At 43.6% G+C, this 23,732-nt stretch overlaps 1 protein-coding gene across 4 annotated transcripts in view; it reads left to right on the forward strand.

Moving 5' to 3' along the window:
• Nucleotides 1-23,490, forward strand: part of zmynd11 (zinc finger, MYND-type containing 11) — a 194,712-nt gene extending 171,222 nt beyond the window's left edge. For 2 of the 4 annotated variants that reach the window (XM_078232821.1, XM_078232839.1), the window contains 3 exons: nt 3,233-3,505; nt 7,690-7,875; nt 16,118-23,490. In XM_078232821.1, coding sequence (XP_078088947.1) covers nt 3,233-3,505; nt 7,690-7,875; nt 16,118-16,240 — 582 coding nt within the window. In that variant the 3' untranslated portion in view covers nt 16,241-23,490. The remainder of the gene's footprint in view (nt 1-3,232; nt 3,506-7,689; nt 7,876-16,117) is intronic. The other 2 variants (XM_078232811.1, XM_078232830.1) reach the window with 2 other exon arrangements.
• Nucleotides 23,491-23,732: the final 242 nt, after the last annotated feature.

The following is a 23,732-nucleotide window of genomic DNA, read 5'->3' on the forward strand; positions in this document are numbered from 1 at the left end:
CTTTTCCACATCCTTCCTGTAATGAGGCGACCAGAACTGAGCACAGTACTCCAAGTGGGGTCTGACGAGGGTCTTGTATAGCTGCATCATTATCCCCGACTCCTAAACTCAATCCCTCGATTGATAAAGGCCAGCACACCATACGCCTTCTTAACCACCTCCTCCACCTGCGGGGCCGATTTTAGAGTCCTATGGACCAGGACCCCAAGGTCCTTCTGATCCTCTACAGTACTAAGAGTCTTTCCCTTTATATTGTATTCCTTCATCCTATTTGACCTGCCAAAATGGACCACTATGCATTGATCTGCGTTGAAGTCCATCTGCCACTTCTCCGCCCAATCTTGCATCCTATCTATGTCCCTCTGTAACTTCTGACATCCCTCCAGACTATCCACAACCCCACCAACCTTCGTGTCGTCGGTAAACTTACCAACCCAGCCCTCCACTTCCTCATCCAGGTCATTTATGAAAATGACAAACAGCAAGGGTCCCAGAACAGATCCCTGGGGCACACCACTGGTGACCGACCTCCATTTAGAAAAAGACCCATCTATACCCACTCTCTGCCTCCTTTGGGCAAGCCAGTTCTGGATCCACGGGGCAGCAGCCCCTTGGATCCCATGCCCTCTCACTTTTTCTAGAAGCCTTGCATGGGGGACCTTATCGAACGCCTTGCTAAAATCCATATAAACCACATCTACCGCTTTCTCTTCGTCAATGTGTTTCATCACATTTTCGAAGAACTCCACCAGGCTCGTAAGGCACGATCTGCCTTTGACGAAGCCATGCTGAGTATTCTTGAGCATACTAAACCTGTCTAAATGCTCATAAATCTTGTCCCTCAGGATCTTCTCCATCAGCTTACCAACCACTGAGGTTAGACTCACCGGTCGGTAATTTCCTGGGCTATCCCTATTCCTCTTCTTGAAAATAGGAACCACATCCGCAATCCTCCGGCACCTCCCCCGTCTCCATCGACGATGCAAAGATCATCGCCAGAGGCTCTGCAATCTCTTCCCTCGCCTCCCACAGTAACCTGGGGTACATCCCATTCTGACCCGGCGACTTATCTATCTTGATGCCATTCAAAGATTCCAGCACAATCTCTTTGTTAAAGTCCACGTACTCAATCTTTTCAGCCCACCGCAAGCCCGCAGTACATCCACCCAGGTCCTTTTCCTCTGTGAAAACCGAGACAAAATACTCATTAAGCACCTCTGCCATTTCTACTGGTTCCGTACAGATTTTCCCGCCTTCACCTTTTATAGGCCCTATTCCTTCACGTCTCATCCTTTTACTCTTCACATATTTATAGAACGCCTTAGGGTTTTCCTTAATCCTACCTGCCAAGGCCTTCTCGTAACCCCTTCTGGCTCTCCTAATTTCCTTCTTTAGTCCCTTCCTACAGGCCGTATACTCATCTAGATCCCTATCTTCGCCAAGCTCTCTGAACCTTTTGTACGCTTTCCTTTTCTCGACTAGGTCCCGCACAGCTTTCGTGCACCACGGTTCCTTTAACCTACCAACTCCTCCCTGTCTGCTCGGAACGCTGTCCTGTAGAACTCTAGACAGACATTCCTTGAAAAACTGCCACCTCTCTTCAGTACATTTCCCCGAGAATACCTCCTTCCAATTTATTCTAATTTGCTGCCTTATGTCTTCATATTTCCCCTTACTCCATATAAACGCTTTCCTAGCTTGCCTGATCTTCTCTTTTTCCAGTGCAAGCATAAAGGAGATAGAGTTATGATCGCTATCCCCAAGATGCTCTCCCACTGAGAGATCTGACACCTGTCCAGGTTCATTGGTCAGTATCAGATCAAGTACAGCCTCGCCTCTTGTAGGCTTGTCCACATGCTGTGTCAGGAAACCCTCCTGAACACACCTAACGAACTCCTCCCCATCCAATCCCCTTACCCTAGGGATATTCCAATCTATGTTTGGGAAATTAAAATCTCCCATCACAACAACTCTGCTGTTATTGCAACTCTCCAGGATCTGTTTCCCTATCTGCTCCTCCACCTCCCTGTTAGTATTGGGCGGCCTATAGAAAACTCCCAGCAAATTGATCGATCCCTTCCCACTCCGAACTTCCACCCACAGAGACTCTGTAGACAATCCCTCCACAGCATACACCTTCTCTACAGCTGTGACACTATCCCTGATCAGCAGTGCCACTCCATCCCCTCTCTTGCCTCCCTCCCTGTCCTTCCTGAAACATCTGAATCCTGGCACCTTGAGTATCCAGTCCTGTCCCTGAGACATCCAAGTCTCCGTAATGGCCACCACATCACACTTCCAGGCATCGATCCATGCTCTGAGCTCATCCCCTTTATTCACTATACTCCTGGCATTAAAGTAAACACACCTCAATCCTTTGGTCTGAGCTCTCCCCTTCTCTATCCCCCGTCCATCCTCCCTCTTGCACTGTCTATAACCCTTCTCTGTTTGCGAGCTAACTTCCTTGCTCCCAGTCACCTCGTCTCGATCCCCTCCCCCCAACCTATCTAGTTTAAACTCTCCCCAGTAGCCTTAGCCAACCTTTCCGCCAGGATATTGGTCCCCCTGGGATTCAAGTGCCACCCGTTTTGTGTGTACAAATCTAATGTAAGGTTGGAACAGTTCTATGCACTGTTCAAATACTGCACCTCATGTTTAACTGTTGTTTGTTCTCTAAAACATATAAATAGTGCTAGTCAGAATGGTCAGTTGGATGTATTTGGATGTCATAGAGGTATACAGCACAGAAAACGGCCCTTCAGCCCATTGCGCCTGCACCGGTCAAAGACAATTCCCAAAACCATTCTAATCCCATCTTCCAGCCCTTGGCCCATAGCATTGTATGCCTGAGTATTACAGTAAAGGTAGTTCTTACTTTATGCAATGCAAACTTAGATGTTTATGCATTGTTTGTGCTATTTAAAGAGTGCAAACTAGGAAATGGAGTGATTTTGAAATCTTCATTCATTCCATGTCTAACACAAGAGTATTTTATCCCACCTGATCTGTATAGTAAGCCAGAAAAGTTGTCTACCATAAACAATTGTTGTGTGGATGTTAAAATTAGTTGACAAACTTGCTCAGACCACAGATCTAAATCTAGCCCATGTCTTTCCTCGCTACGCGTATATGTTGTTGAACATGTGCTAAGAATTTTGTCTGCACGGATGGAAATGGGAGGGGAAAACATATTTAAATCTGAAGTGTATGTGCTTTCTCCCTTCCTGCTCAGGAACCAGAACCTGAAATTGAGGCTGTCAGTTCGAGCCAAGAAATACCTACAGTGCCACCCCAAACCGAGAAGGTTTCAATTGCAACACAAACAAAGAAGTTAAGTGCCTCCTCACCAAGAATGTTACATCGGAGCACCCAGACTAATAATGACATCCCCTGTCAAAATATGTGCCATGAAAAGTACACCAAAATATTCAATGATTTTAAGGAACGTATGAAAGCGGAGCATAAAAGGGAGACTGAACGAGTTGTGAGAGAAGCACTGGAAAAGGTAAAGAACAATATTGTCTCAAACCTTCTAATCTTCCTCAACCCCATCTGCACTCCTCCAGTTCTGGCCTCTTGTGAATATAGTTATTTTAATCATTCTACCATTGATGGCTGCACCTTTAGTTACCTAGTCTCTTGGAATACCATTCCTGAACTTCTCTACCTCACTTTCCTCAAAAGCTTACTACTTTGACCTCGCCTTTGGTCACCTGACCTAATATCTCCTACAAAAGTAAAATACTGCACCTGCTGTAAATCTGAAATATCAAAATGCTGAAAAATACTCAGGACAGGCAGCATCTGTGGAATGAAACAGTTAATGTTTCAGGTCAGTGACCTTTCACTATGAACTCTATGGAACGCCTTGGGACATTCATTACTTTAAAGGTGCTATATAAATACAAGTTGGTGTCGTTACCATTGCTGTTGTAGCCCTTGCTACCGTCAGTGTTTCTTCTAGGTGGTGTTCAACATGGAGGGGTGCTTATCAGTTAAGGGTGGATGGTAGGTGATGATCAGGAAGTCTCCTTGCCCCATGTTTGATCTGATAGCATAGAAATTCATGGGGTCTGTTATCACTTCCTCTCAGCTGTATGCCACTGCTGGGGCTGTCCTGCTGTGGGGCAAGACATAGGCAATGTCCGACCTTGACAGGAAGTATGATTTTGAGAGTATGACTGTTAGGCTATTATTTGACTAGTGTGAGACAGGTCTCTCAATTTTGACATCATTGCCCAGATATTAATGACTTAGTAGGGTTGACTGGACTGGGTGTGCCTTGCTCATGTCTGTGGCAATGCTTGGGTTGATGTTAGGGGGTCTGTCTGGTTTTACACTTCCAATGTATTTTTGTAGCAGTTTTTGATAGAATTGATTGGCTTCCAAAGGCAGTTAAGAGTCAACCACATTTCTGTGGCACTGGAGTCACATTTAAGGCTAGGACAGACAACTTTCTGGCCTCTCAGGGAATTAAGGGATATGAAGAGTGGATGGGAAAATTGAGTTGAAGTCCAAGATCAGTCCTGATTGTATTGAATTGCAGAGCAGGCTGAATGTGCTGTGTGATCTAGTCCTCCTACTTGTATTCTCATGTATAAACTAGACAAGACAAGAATGACCATTTTTCTTTGCCAAAAGACATTAATGAGCCAGTTGAGTTTTTACTCCAGTCTAGCAGATTGATAGTCACCATCACTGTTACAAGCTTCCTTTCAGATTGAATCAGTCAATTTTAGTAATTACAGCTGCAGAGGTGCAGTTTGAACTTGTGTTTCCAGACCATTAGTCCAGATCTCTGGATTGCTGGTCTAGTAACATTCCTGCTATGCTACCATATCTCCAAAATAGATAATTAGAATCATAGAAACCCTACAGTGCAGAAGGAGGCCATTTGGCCCATCGAGTCTGCACCGACCACAATCCCACCCAGGCCCTACCCCCACATATTTACCCACTAATCCACGCATCCCAGGACTCTAAGGGGCAATTTTTAACCTGGCCAATCAACCTAACCCGCACATCTTTGGACTGTGGGAGGAAACCGGAGCACCCGGAGTAAACCCACGCAGACACGAGGAGAATGTGCAAACTCCACACAGACAGTGACCTGAGCCGGGAATCGAACCCGGGACCCTGGAGCTGTGAAGCAGCAGTGCTAACCACTGTGCTACCGTGCCGCCCACACAATATAGTGTGGGCGGCACGGTATAATTGAGTGTACAGTGTAATGGAAGGGAAATATTGAGATTTGTTTAAAACACAATTAGATGCCTTAATAACTAACAGGAGGGAGGGGCCAAATGGCATTTTAGCAGATATAAAAACTTGCATTTTTACAGCACCTTTCACAACCATAGAATGTCCCAAATATTTTACAGCCAATGAAACACCTTTCAAGTGTAGTCACTTAGGAAACTCGACAGCCAATTTTCACAAAACAAGCTCCCAGATAATCTCCAAGATTGAGTGTTAAATATTAGCTGATCTTGGACTTCAACTCAATTTTCCCACCCACTCTTCATATCCCTTAATTCCCCGAGAGGCCAGAAAGTTGTCTGTCCTAGCCTTAAATGTGACTCCAGTGCCACAGAAATGTGGTTGACTCTTAACTGCTTTTGGAAGCCAATCAATTCTATCAAAAACTGCTACAAAAATACATTGGAAGTGTAAAACCAGACAGACCCCCTAACATCAACCCAAGCATTGCCACAGACATGAGCAAGGCACACCCAGTCCAGTCAACCCTACTAAGTCATTAATATCTGGGCAATGATGTCAAAATTGAGAGACCTGTCTCACACTAGTCAAATAGCTATGGGATCTTTTGTATCCACCTGAGAAGGCACGTGGGCCCTCATTTTAACATCTCATCTGAATGCCGGCACCTCTGACAGTGCAACACTCCTCAGTGCTGCACTGGAGTGTAAGCTTTAATTCTGTGGGTTCAAGCACAGGCATGTTGGGTCGAATGGCCTCTTGTGCCACATCATTCTATGATGATGAAGTGAAGTCCTAGAGTAGAACTAGAACCCCCAAGCTTCTGACTAATAAGAGTGCTACTAATTTAGCCACTCATGCTCTTATTCTGGTGGAGGTGACTGGGGAATATTTTCTGAACAAATAAGTGCTTTAGGATGTATTTTAAAGCAAGTGTTTTAATGTTTAATTCATCAAGCATTATTCATTTTAAAATCTGTTGCTCTTTTGTTAGCAGACCAATTTTATTTTATTTGGAACAGTATGTAGAGTAGCACAATTTCTCTGGAACAGTGGAGTTTCAAACCTTAAGAGAAATCCACTTTGCTCATCAAGAGTGACATCTAGCAGCCGTAACAATGTAGTTTATAATTTCGATAAATCTATAAGTTTAACTAGAATAAAGTTTAAAGTTAAAATTTATTAGTGTCACAAGTAAGCTTACATCAACTCAGCAATGACATTACTGTGAAAATCCCCGAGTTGTCATTGGTCACTTTAGCATGGCCAATGCACCTAACCAGCATATCTTTCGGACTGTGTGAGGAAACCCACGCAGGAGGGGAGATCCTATGAGGAGAGGCTGAGGGATTTGGGATTGTTTTCGCTGGAAAGGCGGCGGCTAAGAGGGGATCTTATTGAAACATATAAGATGATTAGAGGTTTAGATAGGGTGGATAGTGATAGCCTTTTTCCTCTGATGGAGAAATCCAGCACGAGGGGGCATGGCTTTAAATTGAGGGGGGGTAGTTATAGAACCGATGTCAGGGGTAGGTTCTTTACCCAGAGGGTGGTGAGGGATTGGAATGCCCTGCCAGCATCAGTTGTAAATGCGCCTAGTTTGGGGGCGTTTAAGAGATCCGTAGATAGGTTCATGGACGAAAAGAAATTGGTTTAGGTTGGAGGGTCACAGTTTTTTGTTTTTTTTTAACTGGTCGGTGCAACATCGTGGGCCGAAGGGCCTGTTCTGCGCTGTAATGTTCTATGTTCTATGACACGGGGAGAATGTGCAATCTGCGCACACATGCGCGCACACAGTGACCCAAGCCAGGAATTGAACCCGGATCCCTGATACTGTGAGGCAACAGTGCTAACCCATGTGCCACCCATAGATTAAACGTTTTAAATTTAACATCCATCACCAGCTATAACTGTACTATGTACTCAAACCAGCCATAATATTGTTTCAGATTCTAGTTCACCAATGTTGAAAAGCCCCCGAAAATTTGTGATAATGTCCAGATGGATAGTAGCTGTATTTCTATTTGATGTTTTGCCACTAAAACACACAAGAGCATTTTTTAAAAAAGATTTTGAAATGCTCTTGACAATTGTAATTTTTCCCATTTTCTGTCTTATTCAGTATTTTAACATATTATTTCATCCCTGTGTAATCTATTTTAACTCTTACTTTTTATGTTTGAAATCTTGCATCTTTTCCTGCGTTATATTCAATCTGCACTTCCTTTCGGGAGATAGGCTCCATCTCCCAAATATGGTTCCTCATTTGCTGAAAACCTGTTCCAAAGGGAAGCTGATTTTCCAGCTAATTAGTGGATTGGACATTACAATTTGAGGCTGGAGTGTGTGTCCTGGTCAACCTCTGATGTCTGGAAAGATGTTAGTTTGTACATTTTTAAAAACCCAGCTGCCTAACACGTTTGAGTGGTTTGTATTGAGCTTTCTTGAATTTTGCTCCTTAATGTCTAGCTGCGCACCGAAATGGAGGAAGAAAAACGCCAGGCAGTGAACAAAGCTGTTGTCAACATGCAGGCCGAGATGGACAGAAAGTGTAAGCAAGTGAAGGAAAAGTGCAAAGAGGAATTCATGGAAGAGATCAAGAAACTGGCCACGCAGCACAAGCAATTCATCTCCCAGACCAAAAAGAAGCAATGGGTGAGTAAGAAAATGATTCGGAAGACATCAACTATATCAAGGTGATTGATTGAATGGGTGATTTGTAGGTTGAGCAATTTAGCACTCGGGTGGCCTGTTACTTTCATTGCCGTAAGAAGTCTCACAACACCAGGTTAAAGTCCAACGGGTTTATTTGGCAGCACAATCTTTCGGAGTCTCGCTCCTTACTGTGCTTACCCCAGTCCAACACCGGCATCTCCACATCATGACTCTCATTGTCAACAGAACCTTTTATACTAAGCCATGTTACTTAGGCATCGACTCATGCTATTGAGGTGAGTGCAGAAATTCACGTGGAAGGATTTGATGTAAACTATTGAAATGTGGTGCCTTATGAATCACTCGCCCCAGTTGCCTTTTTGCACAAATAATGGCATTGTGCCATGTTGATGCATGCATTCTCCTTCCTGTTATCGATGACAAATTAACATTCTTCTTCTCTGTGGTAAATACAAGTATTTATTTCCCACCAGAACATTGTTCAAGGTCTTGAATATCTTTAGCTCAGTCAGAGCTGAACTCGTGAAGTACATTGGTGATCAACACTGACTTCAGCTTCCCATTTGCCAGGCCTTATGTTGTATCGAACTCCATTTCAGTTGAGTTTCCATCTTCTCCACAATGATACTGAGATTGTAGCAACAGACAATAGCAGTGACACATAGGCTTTAATATCAATAACCTCTTCAAAAGCAAGGAGAAAATGTCTCACGTGGTTACTGTGACTATTGGATTGTACAGGATTATGAAGAACACTTCTCTTTGATGATTAAAAGGCTAGTGGCAGTAATTTTACCTGAAATAAAGACAAAATGCTGGAAAAACTCAGGTATGGGAGCATCTGTGGAGAGTGAAACAGAGTTAACATTTTGAGCCCAATAGGACTTCTTCAGATATCTCGAAGAGTTGATTGTTTATATAGAGCTGAATCTCAAACCATGGGCAGTGTTAGATCAGTCTGGATGCAGAGCAGCTTGTTACTTTTGTGGGATTAGACTTGAAATGGAGGAAACAAGCAGAGCCCTTTTGGATTCTGTAATATGAATTCTACAATTCATTTTGTAAAAGATGGAATGGCAATTTTGGATTAATGTTTTAGTCATATTCCTCAAGCGTACTGATGTAATGTGGAGCCATACCAATCTTCCTGCTTCTCGACAGGAACTTTTGGCCAACCCAGAAACAGTTGCTATTCCTGTGGGGCCTCTGCTTTGGTCCCAGAATCCCTCTACTAATAAAACTCAGAATACAAAATAGAACAAAATTGTTGCGTGCTGTTCTGCAGAAAATGTACATGATGCAAGATTTCAAACATTAAAATGTTTCCAGTATTTGTCATTTCTTGAAACAGATTGCTTTTTTGGAGTTAGCTTGAAGTTATTTCCAAGTTTCTTTTTACACCTTGCTTTAAAGGATCACTTCAAGAACATCCTCTTTTTGTTTCATGAAATGGACTTGGAATTCAAATCCAACTTTATTCCAACTCTTTTGAGTTTTAAACCTGGTATCTATCAAACCTGTGATCAACACTCACTCTGCAGAATGGATGCAAATTCAATCACTGGCTGTAGTTTCAGTTAAATCAGCCGTCCAAAATGTACTTGGAGTAAGAAATTAAAATTATTTTGTTTTATTTCCCTAGAGGCAGACTCAAAATATCAGGTAGAATTTGCTAATGTACTATTTTATATTAATCAAATAAAAGCGTTATGTAACGTTTTCCAACTTTTTGAATCTGTGTTCATAAGGGACAAAAATAGCTGAATGTATCCCGAGTTATCAGCCTGGTAGTGGCGACCTTCAGATAATGCTGATCACACTCGAGCTGCACTTGCTTCAGAAATATTTGTAATGTAGGTGACATCTGCAGAGTTGTTTGAAACAACTGCCACACTTCTAAGGATAATTGCATAGATTTACCGACTGAGAATGATGCACCATTTTGGGTAAAGAGAGTCTGCTGGGCAGCACGGTGACACAGTGATTAGCACTGCTGCCTCACAGCGCCAGGGACCTGGGTTCGATTCCCGGCTTGGGTCACTGTCTGTACGGAGTCTGCACGTTCTCTTCGTGTCTGTGTGGGTTTCCTCCAGTTTCTTCCCACAGTCCAAAAGGCGTGCTGGTTAAGTGCATTGGCCATGCTAAATTCTCCCTCAGTGTACCCGAACAGGCGCCTGAGTGTGGCAACTAGGGAATTTTCACAGTAGCTTCACTGCAGTGTTAATGTAAGCCTACTTTGTGACTAATAAATAAACTTTACTTTGGTGTGTTGGGAATGCTAGAATTAAGTAAGACTCTTGACTTGATGCTTTGTAGTTTTTAAGTTTAGATTCCACTCGACCCCCTTTTTACGCCATCGCATTGACATGAGGTAGAATGACTGTCTTTGACAGCAAGGCAGCATTTGACCGAGTATGGCATCAAGGAGCCCTAGCAAAATTGGAATCAGGGGATTCCCTCTGCTGGTTGGAGTCATACCTGGCACAGAGGAAGATGGTTGTGGTGGTTGGAGGTCAATCATCTCAGCTCCAGGACATCATTGCAGGAGTCCCTCAGGGTGGTGTCCCAGACCCAGCCAACTTCAGCTGCTGCATCAATGACCATCCCTCCATCATAAGGTCAGAATTGGGGGTGTTTGCTAATGGCTGCACAATGTTCAGCACCATTCACGACTCCTCAGATACTAAAACAGTTCATGTCCAAATGCAGCAAGACCTGAACAATATCCAAGCTTGGGCTGGCAAGTGATAAATAACATTCACGCCACACAAGTGCCAGGCAATGACCATCTCCAACAAGAGAGGATCTAACCATCGCCTCTTGACATTCAATGCATTACCATTGCTGAATCCCCCACCATCCACATCCTGGGGGGGTTACCATTGACCAGAAATTAACTGGACTAGCTGTTTAAATACAAGAGCAGGTCAAAGGCTAGGGATTCTGCGGTGAGTAACTCACCTGATTCCCCAAGCCTGTCCACCATCTATGAGGCACAAGTCAGGAGTGTAATGGAATACTCTCCATTTACCTGAGTGCAGCTCCAACGCTCAAGAAGCTCGACACCATCTAGGACAAAGCAGCCTGCTTAATTTCTATCCCTTCCACAAACACTCACTCCCTCCACCACCGACGAACAGTGGCAGCAGTGTGCACCCTCAACAACATGCACTGCAGGGACTCACCAAGGTTCCTTAGGCAGCACCTTCCAAACCCCAAGACCACTACCACTTAAAGTAACAATGTCCTATGGAACAAAAACAAAATGCTGAAAAATCTCAGCAGGTCTGGCAGCATCTGTGGAGGGAGAACATAATGTGGAAATGCTGGCGTTGGACTGGGGTAAACACAGTAAGGAGTCTAACAACAGGTTAAAGTCCAACAGGTTTATTTGATAGCAAACGCCACTAGCTTTCGGAGCGCTGCTCCTTCGTCAGATGGAGTGGAAATCTGTTTTTCTGGATTTCCACTCCATCTGACGAAGGAGCAGTGCTCCGAAAGCTAGTGGCGTTTGCTACCAAATAAACCTGTTAGACTTTAACCTGGTGTTGTTAGACTTCTTACTGAGGGAGAACATTGCCAACGTTTCGAGTGAGGGTGACCCTTCGCCAGAGCTAATAGATGTTGGAGATGTTGTCTTTCGGGGGGCATGGTGGCACTGTGGTTAGCACTGCTGCCTCTCAGCGTCAGGGACCCAGGTTCGAATCCCTTGTCTGTGTGGAGTTTGCACGTTCTCCCCGTGTCCGTGTGGGTTTCCTCCAGGTGCTCCGATCTCCTCCCAAAGTTCAAAAGATGTGTAGGTTAGGTGCATTGGCCATGCTAAATTCTCCCTCAGTGTACCCGAACAGACGCTGGAGTGTGACGACTGGAGGATTTTCACAGTAACTTCATTGCAGTGTTAATGTAAGCCTACTTGTGATGCTAATAAATAAACAAACTTTAGGTTCTATCTGTCCATTCAGGTGGATGCAGAAGATCCTAAGGACCACTTGAAGAGCAGGCCTATTTTAATCTTCGACCAGCATCGCCAAAATAAATTAACCGATCGTTTATCTAGTTACTTGTTGTTGGACTTTCTGCCTAGATTGCTGTTTCTCAACAAAAACACAGTTACTGCGCTTCAGTCAATCCAATATATTTTTAAGCGTTTGGCATGTCCTGATGTTAACAGTGCTCTATAAATAAGTCTTTATTAAAGAAAGACTTGTTTCAGAAACCTGCCCACAGAACCTGTGGTTGTATTCCACTTCGGAAAGTTCATCTAACAAAAAGGCCTTCATCTTTATTCAGGGGAAATAATTGGCCAATGTTATTTGTGGGATTTTGTTTAGGAGTAAGGGTAAGAAGAGGAGCACTCTGGAGGAGGAGGACCTGACTGGGCCTGGAGGTCTGGAGTGCATCTGCTTCAATGCGAGGAGTGTAACGAGTAAAACAGACGAACTTAGGGCCTTAATGCTTGTGCGGAATTTGGATGTGGTTGCGGTGACGGAAACTTGGTTAAAAGAAGGACAGGACTGGCAGCTGAATATTCCGGGGTATCAGTGTTTTAGGCGAGACAGAGGAGGGGCTAAAAAAGGTGGGGGAGTAGCGATATTAGTTAAGGAGCATATTACCGCGGTGCAGAGGGTAGACAACTTAGAGGGGTCATGTACTGAGTCGCTGTGGGTGGAACTCAGAAACAGGAAGGGTGCAGTCACTATGCTGGGGGTGTACTACAGACCACCCAACAGCCCACGGGAAGTGGAGGAAAGGATATGTCAGGAGATTCTGGATAGGTGCAGAAAAAATAGGGTTGTTGTAGTGGGGGACTTTAATTTCCCTGGCACAGACTGGAAAGTGCTTAGAGCTGGGGGACCGGACGGGGAGGAATTTGTAAAATGCGTACTGGAAGGTTCTTTGGAACAGTATGTAGATAGCCCGACTAGAGAGGGGGCTATACTGGACCTAGTTCTGGGAAATGAGCCCGGTCAGGTCGTCAAAGTTTCGGTAGGGGAACATGTGGCAAATAGTGACCACAACTCTGTTAACTTTAGGATAGTAATGGACAAGGATGAGTGCTGTCCTACGGGCAGGGTGCTAAATTGGGGGAAGGCTGACTATAGCCGGATTAGGCAGGAATTGGTGGATGTTGATTGGGAGAGGATGTTCGAGGGTAAGTCCGCGTCTGGCATGTGGGAGTCTTTTAAGGAACTATTGATAAGGCTGCAGGATAGGCATGTGCCTGTAAAAAGGAAAGATAGGAAAGGTAGGATTCGAGAGCCGTGGATAACCAGGGAAATTGAGGATCTGATTAAAATGAAAAGGGAGGCGTACGTTACGTCCAGGCAACTGAAAACAGATGGAGCTCTGGAGGAATACAGAGAGAGTAGGAAAGATCTCAAACGGGGAGTTAGAAGGGCAAAAAGAGGGCACGAGATGTTCTTGGCAGGCAGGATTAAGGAGAATCCTAAGGCATTCTATTCATACTTAGGAACAAAAGAGTTGTCAGGGAGAAAATCGGACCTCTCAGGGACAAAGGAGGGGAATTATGCTTAGAACCCAAGGGAATAGGGGAGATCCTAAATGAATACTTTGCATCGGTATTCACGAAGGAGAGGGGCGTGTTAACCGGGAGTGTCTCGGAGGGAGGTGTTGACCCGTTAGAGAAAATCTCCATTACGAGAGAGGAAGTGTTAGGTTTTTTAGGGAACATTAAAACTGACAAAGCCCCAGGGCCTGATGGCATCTATCCTCGACTGCTCAGGGAGACGAGAGAGGAAATTGCTGGGCCTCTGACGGAAATCTTTGTCGCTTCTTTGGACACGGGTGAGGTCCCTGAGGATTGGAGGATAGCGAATGTGGTCCCGTTGTTTAAGAAGGGTAGCAGGGATAACCCAGGAAATTATAGGCCGGTGAGCTTGACGTCCGTGGTAGGGAAGTTGTTGGAGAGGATTCTTAGAGACAGGATGTATGTGCATTTAGAACGGAACAATCTCATTAGTGACAGACAGCATGGTTTTGTAAGAGGGAGGTCGTGCCTTACAAATTTGGTGGAGTTTTTTGAGGAAGTGACAAAAACAGTTGATGAAGGAAGGGCCGTGGATGTCGTCTATATGGATTTCAGTAAGGCATTTGACAAAGTCCCACATGGCAGGTTGGTTAAGAAGGTTAAGGCTCATGGGATACAAGGAGAAGTGGCTCGATGGGTGGAGAACTGGCTTGGCCATAGGAGACAGAGGGTAGTGGTCGAAGGGTCTTTTTCCGGCTGGATGTCTGTGACCAGTGGTGTTCCGCAGGGCTCTGTACTGGGACCTCTGCTATTTGTGATATATATAAATGATTTGGAAGAAGGTGTAACTGGTGTAATCAGCAAGTTTGCGGATGACACAAAGATGGCTGGAATTGCGGATAGCGAAGAGCATTGTCGGGCAATACAGCAGGATATAGATAGGCTGGAAAATTGGGCGGAGAGGTGGCAGATGGAATTTAATCCGGATAAATGCGAAGTGATGCATTTTGGAAGAAATAATGTAGGGAGGAGTTATACAATAAATGGCAGAGTCATCAGGAGTATAGAAACACAGAGGGACCTAGGTGTGCAAGTCCACAAATCCTTGAAGGTGGCAACACAGGTGGAGAAGGTGGTGAAGAAGGCATATGGTATGCTTGCCTTTATAGGACGGGGTATAGAGTATAAAAGCTGGAGTCTGATGATGCAGCTGTATAGAACGCTGGTTAGGCCGCATTTGGAGTACTGCGTCCAGTTCTGGTCGCCGCACTACCAGAAGGACGTGGAGGCATTGGAGAGAGTGCAGAGAAGGTTTACCAGGATGTTGCCTGGTATGGAGGGTCTTAGCTATGAGGAGAGATTGGGTAGACTGGGGTTGTTCTCCTTGGAAAGACGGAGAATGAGGGGAGATCTAATAGAGGTATACAAGATTATGAAGGGTATAGATAGGGTGAACAGTGGGAAGCTTTTTCCCAGGTCGGAGGTGATGATCACGAGGGGTCACGGGCTCAAGCTGAGAGGGGCGAAGTATAACTCAGACATCAGAGGGACGTTTTTTACACAGAGGGTGGTGGGGGCCTGGAATGCGCTGCCAAGTAGGGTGGTGGAGGCAGGCACGCTGACATCGTTTAAGACTTACCTGGATAGTCACATGAGCAGCCTGGGAATGGAGGGATACAAACGATTGGTCTAGTTGGACCAAGGAGCGGCACAGGCTTGGAGGGCCGAAGGGCCTGTTTCCTGTGCTGTACTGTTCTTTGTTCTTTGTAACTGTGCAAATACAGAATTACCATTTCTACTTAAAAATCGACAACAAAGCCAAACACTTTGCTTTGTAATGACTCAGTTGTAGCTGCAATGGAGATCAGGTTCACAACCTTAAAAAAAAATTGGCTGACTCAAGAGATGTGCTAAATTTAAGAAGCAGTGTTTGAAATGTATTCACATTTTCTCACTGTTCATCTTCAAGGCACTTATGTACATCAGAGCCCTCTAGTGGTGGTTTACTATGACACATCTTTAAGATGCCATTTTCAAAGCCATTGTGTCCACTCAAATTCACTGAAGAAATCCAAATGTAAAGTTCACAACTGCTACCGCTATATCTCACTGGTCAAGTCTAGTGAATATTCATTCAGATGCCCCATGTTGTCATAGCCCACCGGAGCGTGGGCAATATGCATATAAAATCCAATTATTTTATAGAAAAGAATCCCTACAGTGCACAAGGAAGCCATTTGGCCCATCGCGCCTGCACCAACCACAATCCTACCCAGGCCCTATCCCCGTAACCCCACATATTTACCTTACTAATCTCCCTGACATCCCCCTAACACTAAGGGGCAAATTTAGCATGGCCAGTCAACCTAACCCGCACACCTTTGGACTGTGGGAGGAAACCGGAGCACCCGGAGAAAACCCACGCAGACACGAGGAGAACGTGCAAACTCCACACAGACAGTGACCCAAGCCGGGAATCGAACCTGGGTTCCTGGTGCTGAGAGGCAGCAGTGCTGACCACTGTGCCACCGTGCTGCCCCCACTTTTCATTATCCGAAACGAAATGGCTCAGGATTGCAATTTTTATGCTTTCACCCGCTGCCCACTAGCAGCCCAACAGGTAATGCACGGGAAGGGAAGGTTTAACCACTTCCTCTGGTTGTACTTTAACTAGAAAATGCTGCTGGCTGGTCTTCAGGTAGTGTAAGTAATCCTCTTGTCTTCTCTCTCCAGTGCTACAATTGTGAGGAGGAAGCAATGTACCACTGCTGCTGGAACACCTCGTACTGCTCCATCAAATGTCAGCAGGAGCACTGGCATGCTGAGCACAAACGAACCTGCCGTCGGAAAAGATGAGAGTGCTCTTCTCCGCAACAGCCATACTAGGAAACAGAGATAACTTCCTTTTTTTTCACAGACTGTGCTGGTTTTATTTCAGAGCCACATTTCTGTGAATCTTTCTTCCCATTTGCACCAGCATTTTAATCTACAAAGCTTAGTTTCCCTACCCACCCACCCTCTCCCCCGCCCCCCCCCCCCCCACCGCCCCCCCCCCCCCCCCCCCCAAAACCCACCCACCCAGTATAATCAGTTAGCCGAACCAAGTTGATCTGTGTTAATTTTAACCAGATACCTTTTTGTGTGTTTTTTAAACTTCTTTTACATCCGTGGTCGTGATCAGTACTTCGGGACAGGGTTGACACAGCAGGTAGTAAACCTGCTTTAAAAAAAATAACTGTTAATATTTCCCAACTCTGCTTTTTTATATTTTTCTTACGTATGCTACTTTTATTAATGAAAAAAAAATTGAATGTTGATCATGTATTAAAGCAGGGAAATGGGATTTCTAATGAGCTGGACCTTAGAGATGGAATGAACATTTAGTTCTGGTTTTGTAATTTGCACATTTCTTTTTTTTCCTAACCCAAATGAGTCCACACGCATGTAAAATTGCCAAATACTACCTTTATGTACCATTAGGTATGAACAGAAAAATTACAGTGAAATTTGCTTTCTGCACCAGTGTTCACTGAATACCTGTGCAGGTGTCTGTCTCGCAGTTGAATTGTATAAAATAAAATGAAGCACTTAGTTTTTTCTCAGCAGCTGTTAGGTTTTTGGATCGTAATTAGCTATTGCTGCCTGTTTGCTTACAGTCCTTGTCACCCTAGACAGAATTATGTAACTGCATGTCGATCCATTTATAAAAGGCATTGTGATTGTGATGGGTCTGTACCTTGCTGAGTGTCTGGTACAAAAACACATACCAGTAAATGTTTTGTGGTATTGCAGAAAACGGAAAATAATTTAAATATAGAATCATTCCAAAGGCTGTTTAAACATTTTACTAGTAGCTGCATGAAAGTAAGACACGTGTAACTTTGACTGTTCTGTTTTCATGTCTTGGTGACACCATTGCACCTTTTTTCACATTATGCAGTATAAACACTCTATTAAACATGACTGTGGCCTGATTTTGTTTTAAATTATCACTAAATTAACCCTGCTTTTGGATTGTTTTAGATGCGGCATTAAAAATCAATTCATAGCTAAATGCAGTTGCCATTTGTAACTCCATCATGTAAGGTTTAGCCACTCTGCACATTTATTCATTTTAGTGTGGCGTCACATGGCAGTTCAATTAGGACATGGCAAATTCTGGGCTTTTTTGTAAGTTTTTCTTACTGGCAATATATTAAATCATCTGTGTTTACATTGGGCAATAAATGTATTTCAGAGATGTACTTTGAATGTTTAACTTTTGGTGTTTATTTATATATAAATATCTAAAATAAAAATAATTGGCAAGGATTGATGCAATGTCGTCTTCCCATCCGGAGAGGTGGGCCCACTTTGGTTGATAATTGAGCAACTTAATCCATGTACTATTCAAGCAGCTACATTTGCCAACGGCAAGATTTTACTGCAATCCTTACTATCCAGAACGACGGAATCTCCAAGTCGACTTGTTTTAACTTTTTTTTATTTTTAATTTACTTAAAGGTTTGTTTTATCAATTGGCTTTTGATTTCTTTACAATTTACAAGGTAAATCTCTGCTTCAGTTATGCTAACCCCAGCTGAAATGATTTCCCTTTTATTTATTTTGCATTTTCCCCTTTGTATTGTACTGGTAAATTATACTTTCTTCTAGGTTGGTCTGTGGAATTGCCTTATTTGTTTTTAAACTTACCTTTATACCTTCAATGCTTCCTTTCCCGTCACCCTCGAGTCCCCCCACATCTGGCATTTTTAACATTCTGTTCCACCTCGAGTCTCATGTCGCTAACTGTCTACAGGGATGAAATCGGGCGATGGAAGCAAGTGGTCTTAGTAATGCACTATTATGAGGTCATAAGCTCACCTTTAGGTTAAAGTTTGCAGTCAGACGAGCTTCATTTCAGAGACTTGCCCAGGAGAGGGGTAGAGTCATAGAGGTTTACAGCATGGAAACAGGCCCTTTGGCCCAACCGCCCAGGATGGAGATGGGGAAGAGACTTTGTTTTAGCAACTGGTCATTCTGGCGTTCAAATGCGTTTCCTCTAATTTGTGATGGCAATTCTATATCCCACAATTATTGTAGCATGCTATACATAGCTGTACAATGTATATTTTTCAGGCCTGTGTGTCAAATGCTGGCCGACCAACGTTGAAAATACATCTTTACCAATTCTTCTTAACCAAATCGAGAGGAAACAAATGGGGAACAATCCGTTAAGCCAAAGACTTAAAGACTAGGAGAAAGCAAAAATAAGTGAAAGAAAAGTGGAAAAGGGTTGTGTATTGGGTGTAATTCGGTGCAGTGGGTGAGTGTGAATGGAAAGAGGGGAAGTCTCACACCAATCACAGTTATAGCACAAGTGAAAGCCCACTTCTCTAACTTTTCACAGTAATTTTTTCTCTTCGGATAATTACCCAGTTCCTTTTTAAAAACCACAGTTGAATTTGTCGTCGCCGCCACCACCACACTCAGCTGGCCCTTTCCAGATCTTAATTCATTGTGTTAAAGAAAAAGAAACATCTCATGTCACCGTGGGTTCTTTTGTCAATCATTTTAAATCTGTTTGCTCTGGTTCTCTGTCCCTGATGGTGAAAGGCCTGTTTCTCCCCATCTGCCTGAATCTTAACACCTCTCTGAAATCTCCTTTTAACCTCAAAGAGGAGTAGCCCCAACTTTGTCAATCTATCCCTCATTCCAGTAATTACAAGAATTACCATTCTTGTAAATCTTTTCTGCACCTTGCCCAGAATTGAGAACACACTGCAGTTGAGGTTGAATCAATGTTTTAGACAGGTGATTTGTCATAACTTTTTTGCTTGTTTAAGCTTCTGTTAATAAGGCACAGAGGCTTTATAAACTGTATTCTCAACCTACCATCTTTAACAATGTGTCCACATATACCCCCAAATCCATCTGTTCTTGCACTCCCCTGAGAATTGTATCCTTTGTTTTATATTCTCATTCTTCCTGCCAAAATGTGTCACTTCACACGGCTTACATTCCACCTGTGCCTCTATTCTCTTGAAGATTCGATATTCTGGACACAGTTCACAATAATTCCAACTTTTGTGTTATCTGCAAATTTTCAAATTGTGTCCTATACATTCAAGTCTAGGTTATTAACATAGATCATCAAAAGTCTTGAATTGAATTAGTTAAGTACAGTTTGCCCTTAAACAAATCCATGCTGGTTTTCTGAATTAGCCCACACTCATTAAAAGATGACTTTTAATCTTGCCCTGAGTTATTGCTTTAAAGTTTTCCCACCACCATGGTTAAACTGACTGACCTGTAATTGCTGGGTTTATCTTTGCACCCCTTTGTTGAACAAGGATGTAACATTTGCAGTTCTCAGGAAGATGGTCCACAATTGCAATCCTTACTTCCTTCAATAGCTTTCGATTACTCTCATCTGGTCCTGGGGACTAATGAATTTTAAGCACAGCCAGCAGTTCTTGTAACTCCTCCATCAATCTTTAACTAATCCGGTGTCTTCACTAACTTCAATTTCACACCGACTCCGACATCATCTCCCTGGGTGAAGAGATGTGCAACATATTCGTTTACGAACTCGATCTTGCCTGCTGCCATCTGTAAATCTCCCTGTTGGTCACTAATCCCACCTTCTCCTTCTACACTCTTTTAAAATGTTTGTGTTTGTAGAAGACTTTGGATTCTTTTATGTTAGCTGCCAGTCTCTCCTCAAAACGTTATTGACTGCTCTTTTTTCACTTCCCCTCTGAACTTTCTGCACTCAGTAGATTCTTTTTAACTTTAATATCTCCCATTGCAAACAATCCAGCTAAAAATGGCTGCACAGCACCAACTCGATGGGGCAGATTCATTCAAATGAAATAGAATCCCTACAGTGCAGAAGGAGGCCATTCAGCCCATCGGGCCTGCATTGACAACAATCCCATCCAGGTCCTATTCCTGTAACCCCACATAGTTACCCCATTAATCCTCCTATCCTACACATCTTTGGACATTAAAGGGCAATTTGGCATGGCCAATCCACCTAACCTGTACATCTTTGGACTGTGGGAGAAAACCGAAGCACCCGGAGGAAACCCACGCAGACACGGGGAGAGCGTGCAAACTGCACACAGTCACCCGAGACCGGAATTGAACTTGGGTCCCTGACGCTGAAAGGCAGCAAATCTAACCACTGTGCCGCCTCACATATGGGAATATTAGGAAAGCAAGTGGCAAAAAATATTAGTGATATAACAGAAAATGAGATTCAGTAAAATGGTTTAAGAGGTTACAAAAAGTGCAGCCAATATTTCAGTGCAACTTGAGAATGAGAGCCATGACTCAACAGTTGGGGGCAGTGGTGATCTAACCTGCTGGAGATTGTACTTTGTGGCTGTTCCTGCAGGGTTGAAGCACTGGGATACAGCTGGCCTCAAAGCAGTTGGAGCTCTTGGCATTATTCTCAAATAATACAGCTTACAGAATTGTGAGGAAAGGAAACAAACTACTAATCATTGCTGCAGGATATATACTTGTTATTAACATTTTCCACTTTCAGCAAGGAACTTCCCTTGCTGTTGTTCCAAATCACTTTCAGGTAATGCCTTTTAAACGTGGATGGAATCCTGCAGTGGTGTGAAGTGTGTGGCTACATTAAATCTTGGGGTTTAAAATTTATTTATTAGCGTCACAAGTAGGCTTACATTAACACTGCAATGAAGTTGATGTGAAAATCCCCTAGTCACCACACTCCGGCGCCTGTTTGGGTACACTGAGGGAGAATTTAGCATAGCCAATGCACCTAACCACCAGCATGTCTTTTGGACTGTGGGAGGAAACCAGAGCACCCAGAGGAAACCCACGCAGACACGGGGAGAATGTGCAAACTCCGCACGGACAGTCACCCAAGCTGGGAATCGAGCCCGGGTTCCTGGCGCTGAGAGGCAGCAGTGATAACCACTGTGCTGCCCATTATTTGAATTGTATTATTAATAATAGCATACACGACCCTGTGGCATGAAATGAATCCAAGCAGATCAGCACAGACAATATAGGAAAAGAAACAGGATGCTATGATCTGTCAAATTTGGTTACAGACTAGCCCTTTGAGATGAGCACTGCAGAATCTATCTTAATGTCCACTATTAGATAGATCATCCTTGTGAGAAAACAAGGCAGTTTCAAAAATGTTCTGTCGATTTTGCAGTTTTCATTTATCCTTTGCGCTTTCACTGGATGCTTCCGTGCTGTTTTATCGATAGCTCTAGTTACAATTTGCAGTTATTTTGTGAAAAAGACACCTGGGCCATACTGATTCAAGGTTACAAAACTGACACCCAGAATATGGTGGACAAAACACACTTCTGGAAGATTTGAATATAGCGGATATTCCAGGAGTGGAAATTCCAGTAATAAAGGGTTTGCAGGATGGCAACAGGCCACTGAATGGTTTGTACAGAACAATCATTGGTTAGTGGAAAATATAGTTTTTGCTTATACAAATAAATAAATACAATAGATTCATGACTATGGGACAGGATGTGGGGCCATTTGCAGGCTGCAAAACAGGAGGAGGTTAGGGCTATAATAATAATACTATAATAATACTCAGACTGGCAAAAGGTGAGAAGTGGCATTCCATGAAGATTGGTGCAGGCCCCACACTTGATCAAAAAGTACATTAATGAAGTGTAGTCATGGTAGCACAGTGGTTGGCACTGCTGCCTCACAGTGCCAGGGACCCGGGTTCAAATCCTGGCTTGGATCACTATCTGTGTGGAGTCTGCACATTCTCCCCATTTCTGCATAGGTTTCCTCCCACAGTCCGAAGGACGTGCTGGTTAGGTGCATTGACCATGCTAAATCCTCCCTCGGTACCGGAGTGTGGCGACTAGGGGATTTTCACAGTAACTTCATTACAGTGTTAATGTAAGCCTACTTGTGACACTAATAAATAAACTTTAGTCAAGAATTGGAAGTACAATTGCAAAATGTTTGAATAATGCCCATGGAAAGCCCTACCCGAAGCAGCAGTAGAAACAAATCCATAACAAACTTTCAAATAATGATCCCCTTTTCTCCAAAATGTTAAAATCCCAGCTTGTGCGCTGTCTTTTCTTTGTTGAGTCTAACGCTGATCCAGATAAAGAAGCTGTGTGAAATAGAAGAAATTGATGTGCAATGTAAAACACCTGTAATTGGCTGTGCGGTGAACTTTACTTCACATCTTGCTCTGATACATAAATGAAAAATACACCACCAGCAATTAGAAATATGCTTCGGAAAATACAAAAGCTTCAGCTGCATGCATTTTTAAAATCCTTTCATGAGGAAGTGGGATGCATCGCTGGGAAGGTCAGCATTTGTTGCCCATCTTCAATTGCCCTTGAAGGGCGGCACGGTAGCACAGTGGTTAGCACTGCTGCTTCACAGCTCCAGGGACCTGGGTTTGATTCCCGGCTTGGGTCACTGTCTGTGTGGAGTTTGCACATTCTCCTCGTGTCTGTGTGGGTTTCCTCCGGGTACTCCGGTTTCCTCCCACAGTCCAAAGATGTGCGGGTTAGGTTGATTGGCCATGCTAAAATTGCCCCTTAGAGTCCTGGGATGCGTAGATTAGAGGGATTAGTGGGTAAATATGTAGGGATATGGGGGTAGGGCCTGGGTGGGATTGTGGTCAGTGCAGACTCGATGGGCCGAATGGCCTCTTTCTGTACTGTACGGTTTCTATGATGAATCGAGTAGTTTGCTAGGCCATTTCAAAGAACAGTTAAGTGTCAACCATGCTGTCCCCTCTCCTCCCTCTCTCCCTCCTTTACATTTCTGTAATACAAACTGTGCTTCAACATCTTTAAGCTACTATTGTATGATGCCATTCATCTCGCCCAACGTGGACTGCTATTCACTTCTTGTTTTGGTTGTATGGTTTTACTGTGTAACTCTGATTCAATTCCACATACCTGGCATATTCTTGTAGTTCCTGATTGATTAAATATCGACTATGTCGGCATATTGAAAAGATTAATATTATAAAAAGAAATATTTCTTTACAATGCTGGAGTAGCCGTCCTTTCCTCCAATGTGCAAATACGCCCCGATTTGAACTCTCCCTGTTACGGTATTACTGCAAGCTGGAAATTGAATGTTATGGTGTTCATTGTGATACATTCCTGTAATGCAGACTGTGCATCAGCATATTTAATTGACGTTCATAATTCTGTAACCTCTGGCACTGGACTGTGAAGCATTTTATCTTCCAAGGAGCAAAAGAAACCAAGTTAAAATGCTGTGGTTTTATTCCCTCGCCTATAGCTGGAATTTATTTTACATATAAAACTATTTGCAATGCCTCAAGGTAATCAGGCAAAATTAATCA

This window comes from Mustelus asterias, chromosome 2 (assembly GCF_964213995.1).
Source record: "Mustelus asterias chromosome 2, sMusAst1.hap1.1, whole genome shotgun sequence".
NCBI classification, from domain to species: Eukaryota; Metazoa; Chordata; class Chondrichthyes; order Carcharhiniformes; family Triakidae; genus Mustelus; species Mustelus asterias.